The following is a 23015-nucleotide window of genomic DNA, read 5'->3' as shown; positions in this document are numbered from 1 at the left end:
AGGGGCCCATATTCCAAAGAGCACCTTTCGGATTTCACTGGTCATGTTTTACAGAATTTGATTTCAAACTCCTTACCACACATTTGGGCCCCTAGAATGCCATGGCAGTATAACTACCCCACAAGTGACCCCATTTTGGAAAGAAGACACCCCAAGGTATTCCATGAGAAGCATGGCGAGTTCCTAGAATTTTTTATTTTTTGTCACAAGTTAGTGGAAAATGATGATTTTTTTCTTTTTTTTTTTTTCTTACAAAGTCTCATATTCCACTAACTTGTGACAAAAAATAAAAACTTCCATGAACTCACTATGCCCATCAGCGAATACCTTGGGGTGTCTTCTTTCCAAAATGGGGTCACTTGTGGGGTAGTTATACTGCCCTGGCATTCTAGGGGCCCAAATGTGTGGTAAGGAGTTTGAAATCAAATTCTGTAAAAAATGACCAGTGAAATCCGAAAGGTGCTCTTTGGAATATGGGCCCCTTTGCCCACCTAGGCTGCAAAAAAGTGTCACACATCTGGTATCTCCGTATTCAGGAGAAGTTGGGGAATGTGTTTTGGGGTGTCATTTTACATATACCCATGCTGGGTGAGAGAAATATCTTGGCAAAAGACAACTTTTCCCATTTTTTTATACAAAGTTGGCATTTGACCAAGATATTTATCTCACCCAGCATGGGTATATGTAAAATGACACCCCAAAACACATTCCCCAACTTCTCCTGAATACGGAGATACCACATGTGTGGCACTTTTTTGCAGCCTAGGTGGGCAAAGGGGCCCATATTCCAAAGAGCACCTTTCGGATTTCACTGGTCATTTTTTACAGAATTTGATTTCAAACTCCTTACCACACATTTGGGCCCCTAGAATGCCAGGGCAGTATAACTACCCCACAAGTGACCCCATTTTGGAAAGAAGACACCCCAAGGTATTCGCTGATGGGCATAGTGAGTTCATGGAAGTTTTTATTTTTTGTCACAAGTTAGTGGAATATGAGACTTTGTAAGAAAAAAAAAAATAAATCATCATTTTCCGCTAACTTGTGACAAAAAATAAAAAGTTCTATGAACTCACTATGCCCATCAGCGAATACCTTAGGGTGTCTACTTTCCGAAATGGGGTCATTTGTGGGGTGTTTGTACTGTCTGGGCATTGTAGAACCTCAGGAAACATGACAGGTGCTCAGAAAGTCAGAGCTGCTTCAAAAAGCGGAAATTCACATTTTTGTACCATAGTTTGTAAACGCTATAACTTTTACCCAAACCATTTTTTTTTTACCCAAACATTTTTTTTTTATCAAAGACATGTAGAACAATAAATTTAGAGCAAAATTTATATATGGATGTCGTTTTTTTTGCAAAATTTTACAACTGAAAGTGAAAAATGTCATTTTTTTGCAAAAAAATAGTTAAATTTCGATTAATAACAAAAAAAGTAAAAATGTCAGCAGCAATGAAATACCACCAAATGAAAGCTCTATTAGTGAGAAGAAAAGGAGGTAAAATTCATTTGGGTGATAAGTTGCATGACCGAGCAATAAACGGTGAAAGTAGTGTAGGTCAGAAGTGTAAAAAGTGGCCTGGTCTTTCAGGGTGTTTAAGCACTGGGGGCTGAGGTGGTTAACGACTGACACATGGACAAGTGTTTTTAGCCAGGGATGCTACATTTCCCTGACGGCACACTGAGTGAACGTTGTGGAGGCCGGGAGCGGGTCGTACTCTGGGATGGCAGTGGCACAGGTGCTACCGATGCCAAAGATTGCGGGCCCTACTTCCATCAGGATTTTCGCCACCACCTACATTAGTGGCTGCAACCCTTCCCCCCCCTTCTCCTCCTCCACCTCCTTCTCCACTTCCACCTCTGAATTCTTATCTCGCAGCACCAGTCAGCCATCAGTCAGTAGCTGGAAGCAGTGTAGCACTGCAGTGGGGAAACGGCAACAGGCCGTGCTAAAACTAATTTGCTTAGGTGACAAACACCAAACCGCCGCAGAGCTGTGGCAGGGCATAAGGGACCAGACTGAGCTGTGGCTCTCGCAACTCAACCTGCAATCAGGCATGGTTGTGTCTGATAATGGCCGTAACTTGGTGGCAGCTTTGGAGCTCGGCAAGCTCACACACATACCATGCCTAGCCCACGTGTTCAACTTAGTTGTTCAGCGGTTTCTCAAAACCTACCCCAATTTGCCTGAGCTACTGGTGAAGGTGCGCCACGTGTGTTCCCATTTCCGAAAATCATCTACAGCTTCAGCCAGTCTGGCAACGCATGGATTTGCAATGCAATTACCAGCTCACCGACTGTTGTGAGACGTGAGCATGCCCTGGAACTCCACGTTCCACATGTTGGCCAGGCTTTGTGAGCAGCAGAGGGCAGTAGTGGAATACCAGCTGCAATATGGTCGTCGCCTTTCCAGTCAGCTTCCGCTCTTCACAAGCGATGAGTGGGCATGGATGTCTGACCTCTGTGAGGTTTTACGCAACTTTGAGGAATCAACACATATGGTGAGCGGCGATGCCGCTATTATCAGCGTAACCATCCCACTTCTGTTTCTACTGAAACACTCGCTGCTCACAATGAAGGCAAACGCTTTGCATGTGGAAGAGGTAAAAATGGGGGAAGACAGTACACAGGGTGATACTTAGAACACCCTCCGTTCCTCTTCTCAGCACGAATTAGATGATTATGATGATGAGGAGAAGGAGGAGGAGCAGGAGACGGTTGCCTCCGCTTCAGAGGGTAGTACCCATAATAGGTTTATTCCATCGGTTCAGTGTGAATGGGCCGAAGAGGATGAGGAGATTGAGAGTTGTGTGCTTAATAGACATTACACAACAATTAAGTGATATCTGAATAGATGTGATCATATGCTTTTTTGGATCTCTTCCCATTAGGAAATTGTGTTCCATAAGCCAAATCTGTTAACCAGTATTAGTGGTTGTCATGGACTAAATCACTAGTGTTGGGTGCGAATATTCGAATTGCGAATTTTAATCGCTAATATCGCCACTTCGAGAATTTGCAAAGATTTAGAATATAGTGCTATATATTCGTAATCTCGAATATTCTAGATTTTTTTTTCATCACTAACCTCCCTTCTTGCTTGTGGGCCAATGAGAAGGCTGCAATGTCTTTGTCTGAGCTTAGCAACATCCCTAGCAACCAATAGGAAAGTTGCTTACCCCTTACTATATAACAATCTCCCCAGCAGCCATTTTCTGTAGTTTTATGGAGTTCTGAGAGAGACAGCAGTGTCATTGCTGTGCTCTGTGCTTTACTGTTTAATTACATTAGATAGTTAGTTAGTTAATTAGTTAGTATATATATATATATATATATATATATATATATATATATTACAGATAGTTAGTGGGAGATAGTCAGTGTAGGTTATATCCTGATATAGTGTAGCTGATAGGTTCCAGTGCAAGGTGTTAGGTAGTGTGATAGGGTCTGCTGTCCATACAGGGAGTGCAGAATTATTAGGCAAATGAGTATTTTGACCACATCATCCTCTTTATGCATGTTGTCTTACTCCAAGCTGTATAAGCTCGAAAGCCTACTACCAATTAAGCATATTAGGTGATGTGCATCTCTGTAATGAGAAGGGGTGTGGTCTAATGACATCAACACCCTATATTAGGTGTGCATAATTATTAGGCAACTTCCTTTCCTTTGGCAAAATGGGTCAAAAGAAGGACTTGACAGGCTCAGAAAAGTCAAAAATAGTGAGATATCTTGCAGAGGGATGCAGCACTCTTAAAATTGCAAAGCTTCTGAAGCGTGATCATCGAACAATCAAGCGTTTCATTCAAAATAGTCAACAGGGTCGCAAGAAGCGTGTGGAAAAACCAAGGCGCAAAATAACTGCCCATGAACTGAGAAAAGTCAAGCGTGCAGCTGCCAATATGCCACTTGCCACCAGTTTGGCCATATTTCAGAGCTGCAACATCACTGGAGTGCCCAAAAGCACAAGGTGTGCAATACTCAGAGACATGGCCAAGGTAAGAAAGGCTGAAAGACGACCACCACTGAACAAGACACACAAGCTGAAACGTCAAGACTGGGCCAAGAAATATCTCAAGACTGATTTTTCTAAGGTTTTATGGACTGATGAAATGAGAGTGAGTCTTGATGGGCCAGATGGATGGGCCCGTGGCTGGATTGGTAAAGGGAAGAGAGCTCCAGTCCGACTCAGACGCCAGCAAGGTGGAGGTGGAGTACTGGTTTGGGCTGGTATCATCAAAGATGAGCTTGTGGGGCCTTTTCGGGTTGAGGATGGAGTCAAGCTCAACTCCCAGTCCTACTGCCAGTTTCTGGAAGACACCTTCTTCAAGCAGTGGTACAGGAAGAAGTCTGCATCCTTCAAGAAAAACATGATTTTCATGCAGGACAATGCTCCATCACACGCGTCCAAGTACTCCACAGCGTGGCTGGCAAGAAAGGGTATAAAAGAAGAAAATCTAATGACATGGCCTCCTTGTTCACCTGATCTGAACCCCATTGAGAACCTGTGGTCCATCATCAAATGTGAGATTTACAAGGAGGGAAAACAGTACACCTCTCTGAACAGTGTCTGGGAGGCTGTGGTCTCACGGAACCATGAACCAGACGTACAACAAGAGATAAGTGAAAATAAGAAGGCTTTATTGAAAATCAAGCTATAAAGCAAAAGTCCAAACGGATGGTGAAACCGAAGCAGAGTCCTTGCGTAGCCAGAGGTCAGGAAACCAGAAGGGTAGTCAGACGAAGCCAGGATCAGGAACCAGCAGGGTAGTCAGATGAAGCCAGGATCAGGAACCAGCAGGGTAGTCAGACGAAGCCAGGATCAGGAACCAGAAGCAGCAGCAGTCTTAGAAGCATGTGAACACAGGAGGACCAAGCAAGGAACTGACGCCACAGACCTCCTATATATATGAGCTAGGCATCCAGCTCCTCCCAGTGGGAAGGAGGAGCCGCAGGGTGGAAGGCTACAAGAAACCCAGAAACCAAGATGGCCGCCAGCACATGTCAAACGAAGGAGAACAGCAAGAAGGTAAGACCATGACAGTACCTCCCCCTCAAGGGCCCCTCCTCCGCGGAGCAAAAAACGGTTTCTGAGGGAAGCGTGCGTGGAAGGCTCGGAGCAAAGCAGGAGCATGGACATCTGCGGAGGGAACCCAGGAACGCTCCTCTGGACCATAACCACGCCAATGGACCAAAAACTGCACCCGACCGCGGACCAGGCGTGAGTCCAGGATATTGCTCACCTCATACTCCTCATGATTGCCCACTTGGACCGGACGAGGCCGAGGAACCGAGGAAGTGAAACGATTACACACCAGTGGCTTCAACAGGGAGACATGAAACACGTTGGAGATCCGCATGCCAGGAGGAAGCGCAAGGGCATAGGCTACCGGGTTTACCCTGCGAAGCACTCGGAAGGGACCAACAAAGCGAGGAGCCAGCTTGGGAGTGGGCACTCGAAGGTTGAGGTTGCGGGTGGACAACCATACACGGTCTCCGACCTGGTAGGAAGGAGCAGGCGCTCGTCTGCGATCAGCCTGGAGTTTCTGGCGCTGCGCAGAGACCTCAAGGGACTTCTGGATCTGTACCCAAGAAGCACGTAGGACGGAAAGGTGATCCTCCACAGCAGGAATATCCTGGGGAGAGAATACCTCCGGTAACACGGCAGGTTGGAACCCATAATTGGCCAAGAAGGGAGACGTCCCAGAGGAAGAGTTCACCGCCGTGTTCCTGGCAAACTCAGCCCAAGGCAGGAGGTCAACCCAATTGTCTTGGTGATCTGAGACATAGCAACAAAGGAATTGCTCCAAGGCCTGATTGGATCGTTCTGCGGCCCCATTGGACTGAGGGTGGTAGGCCGAGGAGAAGGAGAGATGAATCCCCAACTGGGAGCAAAAGGCGCGCCAGAACCTGGACACAAACTGACTCCCCCGATCCGACACAATCTCCTTGGGCAAACCGTGCAACCGGAAGACCTCCCTGGCAAAAATCGTGGCCAACTCTTGTGCAGAGGGTAACTTCTTGAGAGGAACACAGTGGCACATTTTGGAAAACCGATCCACAATCATGAGAATGACCGTATGGCCTCGGGATGCAGGGAGGTCCACAATGAAATCCATCCCCAGGTGTGACCATGGGCGCTCCCCGGTAGCTATGGGTTGCAGAAGCCCCAACGGAAGGTGCCGAGGGGACTTACTCTGGGCACAAACGGAGCATGCCGCTACATATGCGGCGATGTCGGAACGTAGGGAAGGCCACCAGAACAGACGTGAAACAGCCCAGGACAGCTGATTCTTTCCAGGATGCCCCGCGGTCTTGGAGTTATGGTAGGTTCGCAACAACCGAGTGCGCAACTCCTCAGGCACAAAACATCTGCCGTTGGGTCTCCCAGAGGGAGCACCAGATTGAGCCGCCAAAATCTGCTCACCCAGAGGAGAGGTCAGGCTGGTGCGAATGGCGGCCAAGATCTGATTCGGAGGTATGACTGAGGTCGGAATCGACTCCTCCCTGGACAGCTCGGAGTACTGCCGTGATAAGGCATCCGCCCTGATGTTCTTGGAACCAGGTAGGTAGGAGACCACGTAATTAAAACGTGACAAGAACAGAGCCCATCTGGCCTGACGTGGTGTCAATCTCTTGGCCTCAGAAAGGTAGGTCAGATTCTTGTGGTCCGTCAGGATGAGAACCGGAACCACCGAACCCTCGAGCAAGTGCCTCCATTCTTTAAGAGCCTGCACGATGGCCAATAACTCCCTGTCACCAATCTGATAGTTGCACTCCGCGGAAGACAGTTTCCGGGAATAAAACCCACAAGGAAGCAGAGGACCCTCTGGTGTTCTACGCTGAGACAGAAGGGCGCCTACTCCCGTCTCAGACGCGTCCACCTCGAGGACAAAGGACAACCCAGGGTTGGGATGCGACAGAATCGGAGCCGACACAAAGGCGGACTTTAGGACCTCAAAAGCTCGGATGGCCTCGAGCGGCCAGACCTGGGAATTACTGCCCTTCCTGGTTAGATCCGTGAGAGGCTTGGCCAGCATGGAAAAGTCCCTGATGAACTTCCGATAATAATTGGCGAAGCCCAAAAAGCGCTGCAGGGAACGAAGACCACTGGGCTGGGGCCACTGTAAGACAGCCGAAACCTTCTCAGGATCCATGGAGAACCCCTCAGCGGAAATGATGTACCCTAAGAAGGTTACCTGGGATCGGTGAAATTCGCATTTCTCAAGCTTACCGAACAGCTTGTTCTCTCGTAACCGTTGCAACACACGTCTGACATCCAGAATGTGGGCCTCCATGGATTCAGAATATACCAAGATGTCATCCAAATAGACCACCACACACTGCTGCAACAGGTCACGGAAAACATCGTTGATGAATTCCTGAAAGACTGCGGGCGCATTGCACAACCCAAAGGGCATAACCAAGGATTCATAATGACCGGTCCTGGTGTTAAACGCGGTCTTCCACTCATCGCCCGCCTTGATCCTTACCAGGTTATATGCCGCCCTCAGGTCGAGTTTGGTAAAGACCGTGGCCCCTTTAAGGCGATCGAACAGCTCGGAAATCAAGGGTATCGGGTAAGCGTTCTTGATCGTGATGCGATTGAGACCCCTGTAATCGATGCAAGGCCTCAACTCACCGCCCTTCTTTTTCACAAAGAAAAATCCAGCCCCTGCCGGGGACGAGGATTTGCGAATGTGTCCGCGTGAAAGCGCCTCCCTCACGTACTCCTCCATGGCCTCATTCTCCGCTACCGACAGTGGATAGACCTTGCCACGAGGAGGAACGGCACCAGATTGTAACTCTATGGCACAATCGTATGGGCGGTGCGGAGGTAGGGCAACCGCACGCACCTTATCGAATACATCCCGGTACTCCTCGTATTCAGGAGGCAACAGAGAGTCCGAGGAAGTACACAGCAACCTGGCAGACCCATGGATGCAACTGGCCCCACACTGCGGAGACCACGAGAGGATCTCGGCCGATCTCCAATCGAAAGTCGGATTATGCTTCTGGAGCCAGGGGTACCCCAAGACCACCGAGTAGTGTGGAGACGAAATAACCTGGAGGCAGACCGACTCTCTGTGAACGGCACCAATGGCTATCCCCACTGGAAGGGTCTCATGAGTCACGTGTGGCGGCAGAAGGGGTCTGCCGTCTATCGCCTCAAGAGCCAGTGGGGAACCTCGAGCTTGCAGAGGAATGGAATTGGCGGCAGCGAACATACTATCAATGAACAAACCACCAGCACCAGAGTCCACCAACGCCTGGGTCGTCACCGAGCCCCCGACCCAGGAGAGGACAACAGTGATCAGTGGTTTGTCAACACGGGAAACCGGGGATGAGGAGACTCCACCCAAGATCTGCCCCCGACAGGATCTCAGGTGCGAGCGTTTCCCGGACGGTTCGGACATGCCAACCGAAAATGCCCACCGAGACCACAGTACATGCATCGGCCCTCGCGTCTCCGGAGTGCCCTCTCCCCCTCGGACAGGCGAGCAAACCCCAGCTGCATGGGTTCACCCCCAAACAAGTCATCCCCAGGAGGCGTGGGAGGAGAGGGAGGCACGGGTGGGATAGCAAACGTAGGCGCCAATCTGTTAGAAGACCTCCGCAGGCTCTCCTTAAAGGAAGGTCTCTCCCTGAGTCTGGTGTCAATCAAAATCAGGAAAGAAATAAGAGCCTCGAGCTCCACTGGTAGGTCCTTAGCTGCAACCTCATCCTTCAAGGCATCCGAGAGACCATGAGAGAAAGCAGCGACCAGAGCCTCATTATTCCAGCCCACCTCTGCTGCCAGGGTACGAAACTCAATGGCGTATTCGGCTACGGATCGTGAACCCTGTCTGATGGACATAAAGAGCCTCGCAGCAGAGGCAGCACGAGCCGGCACATCGAATACCTTCCGAAGAGAAGCAACGAAACCGGAAAACTCGGCAACCACCGGATCGTTGTTCTCCCATAAAGGGCTGGCCCAGGCCAAGGCCTTGTCTGCGAGCAGCGAGATCAAGAAGCCCACCTTTGATCTCTCAGTAGGAAAGGCATGTGGCAGCAACTCGAAATAAATGCCCACCTGGTTAAGGAAACCTCGGCACTGAGTTGGCTCCCCCCCAAAGCGCTGTGGAAGAGGGGCAGAACCGGTCATACCCCGAAACACCGCAGGCGCAACAACAGGTGTCGGTGTAGACTCTGGCGCAACAACCGGAGCGGCAGTAGGAGCGAAATGAGCCGTGCGTTCAAGCAGGGTTTGCAACGCCACAGCGAACCGACCCAACAGGTGATCCTGCTGATCAAGTCTGGCAACCAGCGTGGGTAGCGAGGATGGCCCTGTACCGTCAGAATTCATGGCTTGGTCCTAATGTCACGGAACCATGAACCAGACGTACAACAAGAGATAAGTGAAAATAAGAAGGCTTTATTGAAAATCAAGCTATAAAGCAAAAGTCCAAACGGATGGTGAAACCGAAGCAGAGTCCTTGCGTAGCCAGAGGTCAGGAAACCAGAAGGGTAGTCAGACGAAGCCAGGATCAGGAACCAGCAGGGTAGTCAGACGAAGCCAGGATCAGGAACCAGCAGGGTAGTCAGACGAAGCCAGGATCAGGAACCAGAAGCAGCAGCAGTCTTAGAAGCATGTGAACACAGGAGGACCAAGCAAGGAACTGACGCCACAGACCTCCTATATATATGAGCTAGGCATCCAGCTCCTCCCAGTGGGAAGGAGGAGCCGCAGGGTGGAAGGCTACAAGAAACCCAGAAACCAAGATGGCCGCCAGCACATGTCAAACGAAGGAGAACAGCAAGAAGGTAAGACCATGACATGTGGTTGCTGCTGCACGCAATGTTGATGGTGAACAGATCAAAACACTGACAGAATCCATGGATGGCAGGCTTTTGAGTGTCCTTGCAAAGAAAGGTGGCTATATTGGTCACTGATTTGTTTTTGTTTTGTTTTTGAATGTCAGAAATGTATATTTGTGAATGTTGAGATGTTATATTGGTTTCACTGGTAAAAATAAATAATTGAAATGGGTATATATTTGTTTTTTGTTAAGTTGCCTAATAATTATGCACAGTAATAGTCACCTGCACACACAGATATCCCCCTAAAATAGCTAAAACTAAAAACAAACTAAAAACTACTTCCAAAAATATTCAGATTTGATATTAATGAGTTTTTTGGGTTCATTGAGAACATGGTTGTTGTTCAATAATAAAATTAATCCTCAAAAATACAACTTGCCTAATAATTCTGCACTCCCTGTACATACATGCTGCAGACATAGTGCTGTGATGTCACAACAATACTTAGTGCACCAATCAGTAATATGTAGTCAGACCTGCTAAAATGTAAAGTTACATGTATTGCGAAAAAATATGCGCATCATTAATTGCCGATTTGCGCAATCGCGAATATATTGGAGCACTCTATCTGCATATAAATCTATTGTGATGTTCTTCCGTGCCAACCATTTTCTCCAGTCTCAGGAAACATCTAGCAGCTTGAAAAATGTAGCATCAGTGACCCACGCCTGTATTGCGCGCACAGTACACACATATTACATTTACTCAATCAAGAAAATAATCTCGAATTCACGAATATATGCCGAATATTCGCCCAAATATTCGCAAAATATCGTGAATTCGAATATTGCCCCTGACGCTCATCACTATAAATCACTAGACATATACCCTGGGCAAACAACTCAGAAAAGCAGAATAAATCCAATATAACCAACAAGAGCCTTTATAAATAGCTGGTAAATGACAATAGAAAGAACTAGACATATTCAGTATTTACAACATCATATGACCAGAAGGTCGGACAAGGTAAAAAGTCACACTCATTAGTTCTTTAATAGGTACTGTAAGTGTCACTAGTACTTCTATAAGGGCTTGTTCACATCTGCATAGGAGGCTTCGTTCGGGGACCTTTGTTGCAGATTTTTTATCTGCAAATAAAATAGACCCCAAATGGAAATCTAACAGACTGCATTATAGTGAATGGGATCTGTTTATCTCTGTTCCGATCAATTATGTGCTAAATCTAGCACTTCCATTATAGGAGCAGAACAACGGAAATCAATAGTGGTGGTGTGAACTGAGCCTTAGTTGTGAACGTACTAGTCAGATTTAATACTAAAGGGCCCTTTACATTGCTCAATTGAGTATATGATTGTCAGGAGGGAAGTGTTCTTTCCTGACAATCGCCTGCTCATCAGTGAAAAAGACCATTGTATTTATACGCAGCAATCTCCTCTACAGTATGGGAAGGAGTGATCAGTAATGACATTGCTCGTCCCCATACAAAATGGTTTGCAGGCAGCAGGGTGCTGTTTAGACGGCATGATCTGCTGCCGGCAAATGATAGGTGTCCACATGAACGATCCAATTACTCGATGAATAGTTGTGCTAGATAATAACTTTTTCTATGTCAATAATCTAACACCTCCATGTGTAAAACATACTTGCCAGATGTATATAATAATATCATTTATTTGTCACATATAATTCTAAAGAATGTCAGGAAAGGTCATTTTTAATATGCGTAAATATATAAAAATTAAAGCAAATAATTTTGCAAGATGGCAAGCCGGCTTTACTGTTAGAAACTTTGTTTATTAGACAGGCCATGAAAGTGAGATATTTTGGGGTCTTAGCAGCCCTCAGAACAGTCCCTGTCCTAGTTCTCAGCTGGAGAGAAGGCTGCCCATGTGTGGGTATATAAATAAATGAAAGTGAGTGTGCTCTGCTTATCACATCTGTCTGTCTATGTATCTACAGTGGGGAAATACACTGGCAATTTTGCAAGTTTTCCCACTTACAAAGAATGGAGAGGTCTGTAATTTTTATCGTAGGTACACTTCAACTGTGAGAGACACAATCTAAAAAAAATAAAAATCCAGAAAACCACATTGTATGATTTGTAAATAATTAATTTGCATTTTATTGCATGAAATAAGTATTTGATACAATAGAAAAACAGAACTTTATATTTGGTACAGAAACTTTGTTTGTAGTTACAGAGGTTAGAGGTTTCCTGTAGACCAAGTTTGCACACACTGCACCATGGATTTTGGCCCATTCCTCCATACAGCTCTTCTCCAGATCTTTCAGGTTTTGGGGCTGTCCCTGGGCTACATTGAGTTTCAGCTGCCTTCAAAGATTTTCGATTCAGTTCAGGTCTGGAGAATGGCTAGGCCACTCCAGGACCTTGAAATACTTCTTATGCAGCCACTCCTCAGTTGCCCTAGTTGTGTGTTTCAGGTCATTGTCATGCTGGAAGACCCAGCCATGACCCATCTTCAATGCTCTTACTTAGGGAAGTAGGTTGTTGGCCAAAATCTTGTGATACATGGCCTCATCCATCCTCCCTTCAATACGGTGCAGTTGTCCTGTCCCCTTTGCAGAAAAGCACCCCCAAAGTATGATGCTTACACCTCCATGCTTCACGGTTGGGACGGTGTTCTTGGCTTGTACTCATCCTTTTTCTTCCTCCAAACACGGCAAGTGGAGTTGATAGAGAAGGATTTTCCAGCACCACTGTTTTTCTTGAGCGAAATATTCTTTATTTGCAGTGACAAAATGACAGCAATAAAACTTGTTCACAGGTCCAGTTTGCAATCTACGCGTTTACATACATAAGTTCTTTTTTGAGATTTAATCCAGCCGAAAATCTGGTATTAAATTTCAGTATCCAGAATGCTTCTCTTTGTGTGATTAATCTCACTTGACCTGGATAAAGACCTATATTTGATATTGAAGTTCTTATATGGAAGCCACTATATGTTATTCCAAATGACCAGTATATATCTTTTAATGGTTAACTTGAATTGAACAGACGCCTGCCTTGCCCCTCAGTGTGATTACGGCTATGCATACACCTGGATGTACTCTGCTCCCTGAAACCCGGGGGATGGGCTCTCCAGACAGGGATATATACAGCCGCTCTCACACAGGCAAGACATGCCAGTCATGAATAAGAACTCACCTGTTCGAAACGCGTAGATTGCAAACTGGACCTGTGAACAAGTTTTATTGCTGTCATTTTGTCACTGCAAATAAAGAATATTTCGCTCAAGAAAAACTGTGGTGCTGGAAAATCCTTCTCTATTGCTACTTCCAAGGTCTGACCTTTGCTTCCGTGCACCCGAGGTGGAACATCCATAACATCATACAACAAAGGGTGAGCTGGATATATCTATTACCTATCAAGTGGAGTTGATACCAAAAAGTTCTATTTTGGTCTCATCTGACCACATGACCTTCTCCCATGCTCCTCTTGATCATCCAGATGGTCAATCACAAACCTTCAAATGGGTTTGGACACGTGCTGGCGTGAGCTGGGGGATCTTGCGTGCCCTGCAGGATTTCTCTATTCTCTGGCTAGGACTAAAACTCAGACTCTGCTCACTCTGAACAGGCAAGACACCCCTCCCCTTGGAGGATCTGGGCGAGCCCACTCCTCCAAGGAGGGGGAGAGAATGGAATGGTTAGTTTCCTTCTACCTATAGCTCACTGCCAGGCACACTGCCACCTGCTGGTAAACCAGACACATAATAGTTACATTAGAACTTTCTGAACAGACCTGGAAACAAAAGGCATAGTGGTGGCACACATTGGTTAGGCATTAGAGATAGTAGCAGGTTGTTGGAATGGTAGTGCCCACTCTGGGGAACTACAAATGCAAAGCTACAGGCATCATGTTATAAAGCAGAAGGAGCTGAGCAGATTGATATATAGTTTTATGAGAAAAGGTTCAGTAAAACTTGTATTTCATTCACTGAAATTCCTGCTCATTCTGGGCTTTGAAGTCAAGGAGGCGGTCCTATCAGTGATTGACGTCTCTCTATTTATGCACAGTCATAGAGGGAAGGCTGTCAATCACTGATAGGACCGCCTCCTTGACTTCACAGCCCAGAATGACCAGGAATTTTGATGAATGAAATGCAAGTTATACTGAATGTTTTCCCATAAAACCATATATGAATCTGCACAGCTCCTCCGAATCTACAACATGCTGCCTATAGCTTAAACACCATGTTTAACATGACAGATTCCTTTTAAGTGTACTTCATGTTATAATACATTCATCCTTTTGTCATGTTTTATTACAGGGCTATAGAGTGACATGGCTACAGGGCTTTATTGTCATGGGATAGACGAACACTCAAGACTCAGCAGTGAATAACATTTGATATATTGTGATTGTGAACTACAATGGAAAATTCTGAACTCAGCAGCCAATACGGCTCAGAAAGGTAGGGATTGCAAATGATGCTGTATTTACAAGCCATTAAGCAAAGTCTAATAGAATGTATGGTATTAATATATAACTTGGACTGTTCCTCAAATATTCTTATACTGCATTTCTGAATATCTATTTCTGGTGAATAGGAAATGCAATAAATTCTTGCATGCCATAATTCTCAACATATAACATCTACAATACTTGGACCGTCATTCTAGCTATATTGACAACCAATATCTAAAGTACCAGTTGCAGGCTTTTAAAAAGGTGGGCAACATGGTGTAGAAAATGGCCCCTCAACAACACCAATAATGAATTATTATTATTGATACCACTGCCCCTCTAAGACCAATGAGCGCTATATAAATGTGTAAAATCTACAACTACAGTATTTTTTATTTATTCCTATTTTTATATTATATTTATAAAGTGTTCCAAGCATCTTCACTAGGTAAGAGTGAATGAATCTGTATTGAAACAGGTTGTTTAAAATAAAAAATAAAAAAGGGTCAGATTTTTTGCCAGTAATAGTACAATCATGGTATCAGGGTATGTTATCAGTGCAGCTCAAGGGGACAGGACTGAACTTCTATATCAGATCAGGGGAGTCCAACATTTGGCACCTCCATCGATCAGCTGTTTGAAGGGTCCATCGATCTGCATACTTACTCCGTAGTGACAGTGCAGGGCCTTGCAGTTTCATTTCATTCACTTGAATGATACAAAACCACAATACCTATATGTACTGTAATGTGTACTCTTTAAGTAACTGATTGGAGGACATGTTGACAGTTGTAGCCCTACTAATCTGATATTGATGGCCTATTCGAGGGATAGATATCAATATGCTTATCCTGGAAAACCACTTTAAGTCATCCCAGTAACTGTTGACTAGTGTTGATCACAAATATTCGAATTGCGAATATTAATCTCGAATATCGGCACTTCGAGAATTCGCGAATATTTAGAATATAGTGCAATATATTCGTAATTTCGAATATTCTAGATTTTTTTTCCATCAGTAACTAGTGTTGAACGAACTTGTGTTTTAAGTTCGGCGTCTATAATTCGGGTTCGGGTTATCGAAGAATCGCGTTCATGGTAGCGGAATCCATAACGCAATTCTTCGATAACCCGAACCCGAACTTAAAACACAAGTTCGCTCAGCACTATCAGTAACCTCCCTTCTTGCTTGTGGGACAATGAGAAGGCTGCAATGTCTTTGTCTGAGCTTAGCAGCATCCCTAGCAACCAATAGGAAAGTTGCCTACCCCTTACTATATAAGAACCTCCCCAGCAGCCATTTTCCACCGGTTTTTAAAGTTCTGAGAGAGAGAGAGAGAGCAGTGTCCTTGCTGTGCTCTGTGTTTTCCACTCATTACATTAGATAGATAGTTAGATAGCTTATATATATAATACAGATAGTTAGTCCTGATATAGTGTAGCTGTTGCAGTGCAGTGTGTTAGGTAGTTCTGCTGTCCATACATGCATGCAGACCTGCTAAAATGTGGTGTCACGTATTTAGCCAAAATATTCTCATCATTAGTGCCCATTTGCACAATCACGAATAAATTGGAGCACTCTAACTGCATACAGTATAAAGCCATTTTTAATGTTCTGCAGTGCCAACCATTTTCTCCAGTCTCAGGAAACTTCTAGCAGCGTGAAAAATGTAGCAAAAGTGACCCACGCCTGTATTTCGCGTGCATTACGCAAATATTACATTGCCGATTTTTCGCGATCAAGAAAATATTCTCGAATTCACAAATATATGACAAATATTCGCCCAAATATTTGTGAAATATTGCGAATTCGAATATAGCCCCTGCCGCTCAGCTCTACTGTTGACTGCAAATCTCCAACATAATTTCACCATAATTTTTCCATATGACAATTTCTCATATGTTAGGCCCCTTTCACACAGGCGATAATTCCACGCGGGTGCAATGCGTGAGGTGAACGCATTGCACCAGCACTAAATCCGGACCCATTCACTTCAATGGGGCTGTGTACATGAGCGGTGATTTTCACGCATCACTTCTGGCGTTGCGTGAAAATCACAGAAAGCTCCATATTGTGTGTTTTTCACGCAACGCAGGCCCCATAGAAGTGAATGGGGCTGTGTGAAAATAGCAAGCATCCGCAAGCAAGTGCGGATGCGATGTGATTTTCACGCATGGTTGCTAGGTGACGATGGGGATGGGGACCCAATCTTTATTATTTTCCCTTATAACATGGTTATAAGGGAAAATAATAGCATTCTTAATACAGAATGCTTAGTACAATGTCCATTGAGGGGTTAAAAATAATAAACAAATTTAACTCACCCCATCCACTTGGTCGCGTAGCGGATCTCCTCTTCTTTCTACTTTCTTCAGGAACTGGCTAAAGGTCCTTTGATGACGTCACTGCACTCATCACATGGTTCATCACATGGCCATCGCCATGTTGATTGGCAATGTGATGGACCATGTGATGAGCGCAGTGACGTCACCACAGGTCCTTTAGCCAGGTCCTGACGAAAGTAGAAAGAAGAGGAGATCTGCTACGCGACCAAGTGGATGGGGTGAGTTAAATAATACAGTGCAGGACAATATACAGCGCCAGCAAAACTAAATACCACGGTGCAGCACAAAAATGCTGCCCCAGCAGCACTAAATAGCAACAAAAGAAACCTACCAGAAGCTGCCCGTCTCCGATGGTTATTAAACTCGATATTGGCACTGTTGACATTGTGGGCATGTGCCAAGTCCTGCTGGAAAATGAAATCAGCTTCTCTATAAAAGCTTGTCAGCACAGGGAAGCATGAAGTGCTCTAAAATTTCCTAGTAGACGGCTGCGCTGACTTTGGACTTGAAATAACAGTGTACCAACACCAGCAGATGACATGGCTCCCTGAACTATCACTGACTGTGGAAACTTCACACTGGGCCTGAAGCAACTTGGACTGTGTGCCTCTCCACTCTTCCTCCAGACTCTGGGACCATGACTTCCAAATGAAATGCAAAATCTTAAATGGTGTCAAAACAGCCAAAATAATATGTACCCCAAAAGGGTACCAATGAAAATGTCAACTCATCCCACATAAAATGAGCACTGACACAAGACGATCAGCATTAAAAAAAATATATATATGGCTTTCAGAAAATTATGACACAAAAATAGGATAAAAAAAAATAAAACATACTGTACTTTATGTAAAAGAGGTAAAACATAAGAAAACTATATAAAATTGGTATCTCTGTAGTCGTACTGATCAGCAGAATAAAGATAACGTCTCATTTTTCCCTCAAGGTGTTCACCGCAATAACAAAACCCAAAAAGCGATTTTTATCCTGATTTCCAAAAAGCGAAATAAAAAGGGATGAAAAAGTTGTATGTACCCCAAAATAGAACCAATCATAAAGCTCAGTTGAAAGAAAAAGAAAATGTACTATTCTTCAGAAAATGGCTGTACAGAGGCTGATCAATAGCAATATGGTGCCCATAAATCATTCCCCCAAAATCTGCCCTCCAAAAACCATATTGTACTCCTTTTCTGATCTCTGCGGTGTGCTGAAACATCAATTTATGAATACTGTAGGGGCGGACACAGGCAGCAAAGGGCCCCTGTGCAAAGGATGTACCCCCCCCATCACACATACAAATAATATAAACGTATATGTGCAAATAAAAAACATCTTGTGAATATGTTTACAATATGTATATATATTCTTTTCATACTAGGTCACGCCTCTAACTCTGCCCAAAGCATAACTATACACACCCAGTCCCCTTAATGCCCCCACATAGTAATTATTCCTCTTTGTGCCAGTACATAGTAGTTATGTCCAGATATGTGCCTGTAGTGTACGGGGACTGTAATACCCGTCACTACCAAAGTGTCACTTGGTGTGCTGTCGTCCCTCCTTAATTATGGAGAAGTTGGTATATGTCAGTTTTATAAAATGTCATGTAATGTAATGTTATGTATTTCCCTGTTACTTGAAACTTGCATGTACAGGCCTGCTAGGGGTGTTATTCCAGCTTCTAGTCCTTAGAGGGAGCTAGAGAGCCCTAGTTTATATAAGGCCCAGTCAGGGAAGTGCAAGGCAGACGGAGTCTAGTGTCTGTAATCTACAGTTGGAGATTAGACAATGTCTGAGACAAGTCCAGGCCAGAAGCCTGCTGTTCAGGAGAAGATTCCCTCCTGAATTCCCATGTGCAGAAGCAGGAATATGTTAGACCAAGAGCCTGAGGAACCATTCAGAAGCTGAGAGAGACAGAGGCAAAGATCAGGAAAGCCAGAGGTACTGAGAAAGACAGAGGAGGTACTTATAAAAGCCATAGCCAAGGATATAAAGCCAGAAATAGGTTAATGGGCCTTGGTGAAGAATTGCTATATTCCAGGATCAGACAGAATTAGAGTGCAAGCTCCTGTGCTGCAAGTCCTGTGTTCAACACTCTGTAATTACCCTGCTGTAACTGAATTGCCTGCATCGACCGAATTGCCAAATCGACTGTATGCTAAGGAACTGCATTTCCATTATTGTCTCTGCTTGGAAAAACTACTAAAGTTGGAGTTCTGTTTTAATCCTACGTTTCCTCAATTTATTCCTGCATCCGCAAACGGCGTGCCACCGTTTACTTGGCACTGGCGTCACGAACTATTTCTACCTATACCTGCCCTTGCAGAGAGTCAGCTGTACCAGGTTAGTGTATATTGCACTACATCACCCAGAAACACCTATTGCACACAACTTGAGTACGCTGCATGCCCCCTCACAGTATTAATAGTCAGATATGTGCCCCCTTCCCAGGAATTTTTAAAAATATACTCACCTAGTTCCTCATCACAGTTCAGCCGCTGGCGCTCCACAGCAGTAGCAGGATGTAGTGTCACACATTGCTCTGCTGGTCTGTGTAGGAGGAGGAGCACAGCAGGTTCCCGGTCGCACCGCTCCTCCTCATACACAGACCAGCAGTGTGATGTGTGACACTACATCCTGCTACTGCTGTGGAGCCAGGTCCATATTTAGATTTGATGCTGCCCTAGGCACTTTAGTGCCCGCTTTCTCCCCCAATGAAGTCCATAGCTGATGGTAAAATGCTCCCTAGGCCTTCAGTTATCCCTCAGGACTCCCTCATACACTTGGACAATTAAAGGACTGACATGGCCCGGTGGGATGACATTTTCACTGCCAGGCCATGTCAATGTAGACATGGAGCGGCAGTTGCAGAGACAGCAGAGCCTCTCGGTGTAATGGTAACGCCCCTGTTGCTCCTAGAGGATCATTTGCATATATTCAAATATTCATTTTTGTTCTCAATAATGCAGGCATATATGAACATGGGCCCAACACAGACCGGCACTGATGGTTGGCTTTAGCGCTGCCCTAGTCGTTTTACAGGCTAAGGCAGCGCTAAAGCATGTCCATTAGTGCCAGTGACATTACATGATCGGGCTCACTGTCAGGTGGAAGCCACCCCCAAATAGTATCCCCAGTGGTAATAAGGTTCCCTACAGTGCCCTCAGTACTAATAAGGCCTCCCTATAGAGCACCTCTTATAATCCATAAGGCACTTCTATAGAGCCCTCAGTAGTAGTAATGCCCTCCACCACTGCCCACAGTATTTATAATGTTCCCTGCAGTGCCCGCTGTAATTATAATACATCCTGCCGTACCCCCCAGAGTTATAATCATCTCTGTAGATCCCCCATAAATTATAATGCCCGTCCTCTCCCTCCAGTCTTCTATACCATGCAGTCCCATGTAAATAACACCAGTCGGCTCCCACCAGTCTTCTATATGATACAGTCCCATATAAATAACCTATCTTCCTTACAGTCTTCTATACCATGCAGTCCCATGTAAATAACTTCACTCCTCTCCCTTCAGTCTTGTATACCATGCAGTCCCATGTAAATAACACCAGTTCTCTCCCTACAGTCCCATGTAAATAACTTCTCTTCCTTACAGTTCTCTATAACATACAGTCCCATGTAAATAACTTAAATCCCCTCCTTCACCCTCCTCCAACACATAGTCCCATATAAATAACATCACTCCTTACCCTCCAGTCTTCTTAAATATCCAGTCCCATGTAAATAACATCAGTCATCTCCCTCCAATCTTCTATAACATACAGTCCCATGTAAAAAACATATCTTTCTTATAGTCTTCTATAACATACAGTCCTATGTAACTGAAACCCCTCCCCTTCCTTCAGCCCCTCTAACATACAGTCCCAGTTAAATAACATATTTCCCTCCTACTAAGCAGGGAGGAGGTATAATGGGGAGAACCACATCTCCAGACATCCCAACCTGCAAAAACTCATTTCAGGGAGGTGCACTTCTCATTTCAGGGAGGTGCACTTCTCATTTCAGGGAGGTGCACTTCTCATTTCAGGGAGGTGCACTTCTCATTTCAGGGAGGTTTTCTTTTTTTTTCTTTCACAAACTTTTCATTACATTTTCCAAACATATGCAGTATCTGCACACTTTGCTCTATGGTGTGGAGGACTGGGCTCATTACCCTGCCCCAAATTATCATATTTATGTATATGATTAAAGGGATTCTGTCACCACCTATAAGCCCTGTGAGCTAAACATATGCTCATGTCCAGGGTAGCATTCCGATTTCTAAGGTGGCCTTATAAAAGCTATTTGTGGCTTTATTCTGCGGAAAAACTGGTTTTACTAACCTGTCAATCATTGAATTAGGGTGCCCAAGCAGGGGAGGTCTGTGGATGCATGGTGCCCGGCCGCACGCATCGCCGTTCGTACCCAGTGCCGCCTTCTACTCCTCAGTGCCACCTCTCCCTCCCTCCCCCTCCTCCCGCTTTGAGATCCCGCGCGTGCGCACAGGCTCAGCCTGATGCGCCGTTGCGGACTGCTGGCATCGGCTTCTTCTTGCACTGTGCGCACGCGCCGAGAAGGGGACAATGCTACAGGTTGTCGGAAAGATTTACTGTGAGTAAACTAGAGATGGGAAGTTCGGATCTTTTACATGAATCGGTTCATTCGCTGAGTTGACAAGAAGCAAGGGAATCGAATCTTAGGTTGCGCAATGCGCATGCGCTGATGACGGAAGCTTGGATTCACTTGCTGACTCGCTGAGTCGGCTCTTGGTCTGAGTCAGGAAGTTTATTCTTTAAAACCCTGTGTGTAATTATCTATCCCACTGTAGGAAAAAAACAAGCATCCAGGGGGTGTGAATTTAAGGCCTCATGCACACGACCGTTTTTTTTTTGCGGTCCGCAAAACGTATTTCCGTTGTTCCGTGACCGTTTTTTCTTCCGTGGGTCTTCCTTGATTTTTGGAGGATCCACGGACATGAAAAGTGAAAAAAAATAATAAGTCAAGTTTGCATTGAAAATGATAGGAAAAACGGACATGGATCACGGACACGGACGCGGATGACTATCTTGTGTGCATCTGTGATTTTTCACGGACCCATTGACTTGAATGGGTCCGTGAACCGTTGTCCGTGAAAAAAATAGGACAGGTCATATTTTTTTCACTGACTGGAAAAACGGATCACGGACACGGAAGCCAAGCGGTGCATTTTCCGATTTTTCCATGGACCCATTGAAAGTCAATGGGTCCGCAAAAAACAACGGTCGTGTGCATGAGGCCTAACACTGGGGTAAATAATATAATTAAAATGAAGGGTTAAATGTGTAAATGTATTTAAAAAAAAATACATCTCTCTCAATAGTTCTATAGCTACTGAATGAGACAGAAGAAGGGATGCCTTTAACATATAGATCTCCTTGAGAAGCCAATTTGACCCTAAAGGGTTAATTCAACTTATAATCTAAACTCTGTCCTGTCACTTCTCTTATCTCTCTGCTCTGCTATCTGACTGAGATAAACCTTTCCGGGATATATTGTCTCACATGCGGGTGTCAGGGAGCCGCTATCTAATAGCGGGAGACTCACTGAACGTCCGGGAGACTTGAGATCCCTGCATCTCCCAGCATTTGTCTGGCACTCACATTCATTCCATGGCATCACAGGTCTCCACTGCTGCACTGGTCACATGACGGTGACCTCATCGAAGGTCCTTCAGCTATGGAGTGTAGACACAAACAGGCAGCAGATTCACAGTAAGTGCTAATCAGACCCCCCAAAAAAACTCTGCCCCTCCCGACGTCCACACCAAGGTGCCTAGGTTACCCTGTTGGCAGAGGTAGGCAATGAAAAATATGATAAGATAAAAAATAAACGCCTCTTCTGACACTGGGATAGGCCCCCTCCCTTGCTGAACCAGCTGCACAGGCGGTATGTCCGCCCCTGTGAATACATATGGGGTGTTGCCATGTTCAGAAGAAAATGCTTAACAAAATTTGTGGTGCTTTTTCTCCTGTTACCCTTTGTGAAAATGTGACTTCAAAAGTGGATTTTAGAAATTCCCTCAAAAATGTTAAAACAAGCCTTCTACGCATAACATCTTAAAAAAAAAAAAAATGACATTCACAAAATCATCTATACATAAATTAGGCATATGGAGAATGTTTATTAAGAACTTTTTTATGAGGTATCACTATCTGTCTTAGGCCTCTTGCACACAAACGTTTTTTTTCCGTTTCCGTTCAGTTTTTGCGGACTCCGTATGCCGAATCATTAATTTCAATGGCTCTGCAAAAAAATACGGAATGAACTCCGTATGCATTCCGTTTCCTGTATTTTCGTTCCGCTGAAAGATAGAACTTGTCCTTTTATTGCCCGCAAATAACGATCTGTGGCTCCATTCAAGTCAATGGGTCCACAAAA

General features: G+C 45.0%; 1 protein-coding gene across 1 annotated transcript in view; it reads left to right on the top strand.

Moving 5' to 3' along the window:
- ITPRID1 (ITPR interacting domain containing 1) overlaps nt 1-23015 on the top strand; it is a 262177-nt gene that overhangs the window by 46963 nt on the left and 192199 nt on the right. Inside the window, exon 2 of the mRNA XM_040433939.1 lies at nt 14120-14263. Coding sequence (XP_040289873.1) covers nt 14223-14263 — 41 coding nt within the window. The 5' untranslated portion in view covers nt 14120-14222. The remainder of the gene's footprint in view (nt 1-14119; nt 14264-23015) is intronic.

Source organism: Bufo bufo, chromosome 5 (assembly GCF_905171765.1).
Source record: "Bufo bufo chromosome 5, aBufBuf1.1, whole genome shotgun sequence".
Taxonomy (NCBI): domain Eukaryota; kingdom Metazoa; phylum Chordata; class Amphibia; order Anura; family Bufonidae; genus Bufo; species Bufo bufo.
The sequence above is the reverse complement of the archived record's forward strand: the minus strand, read 5'-3'. Positions and strand labels throughout refer to the sequence as shown.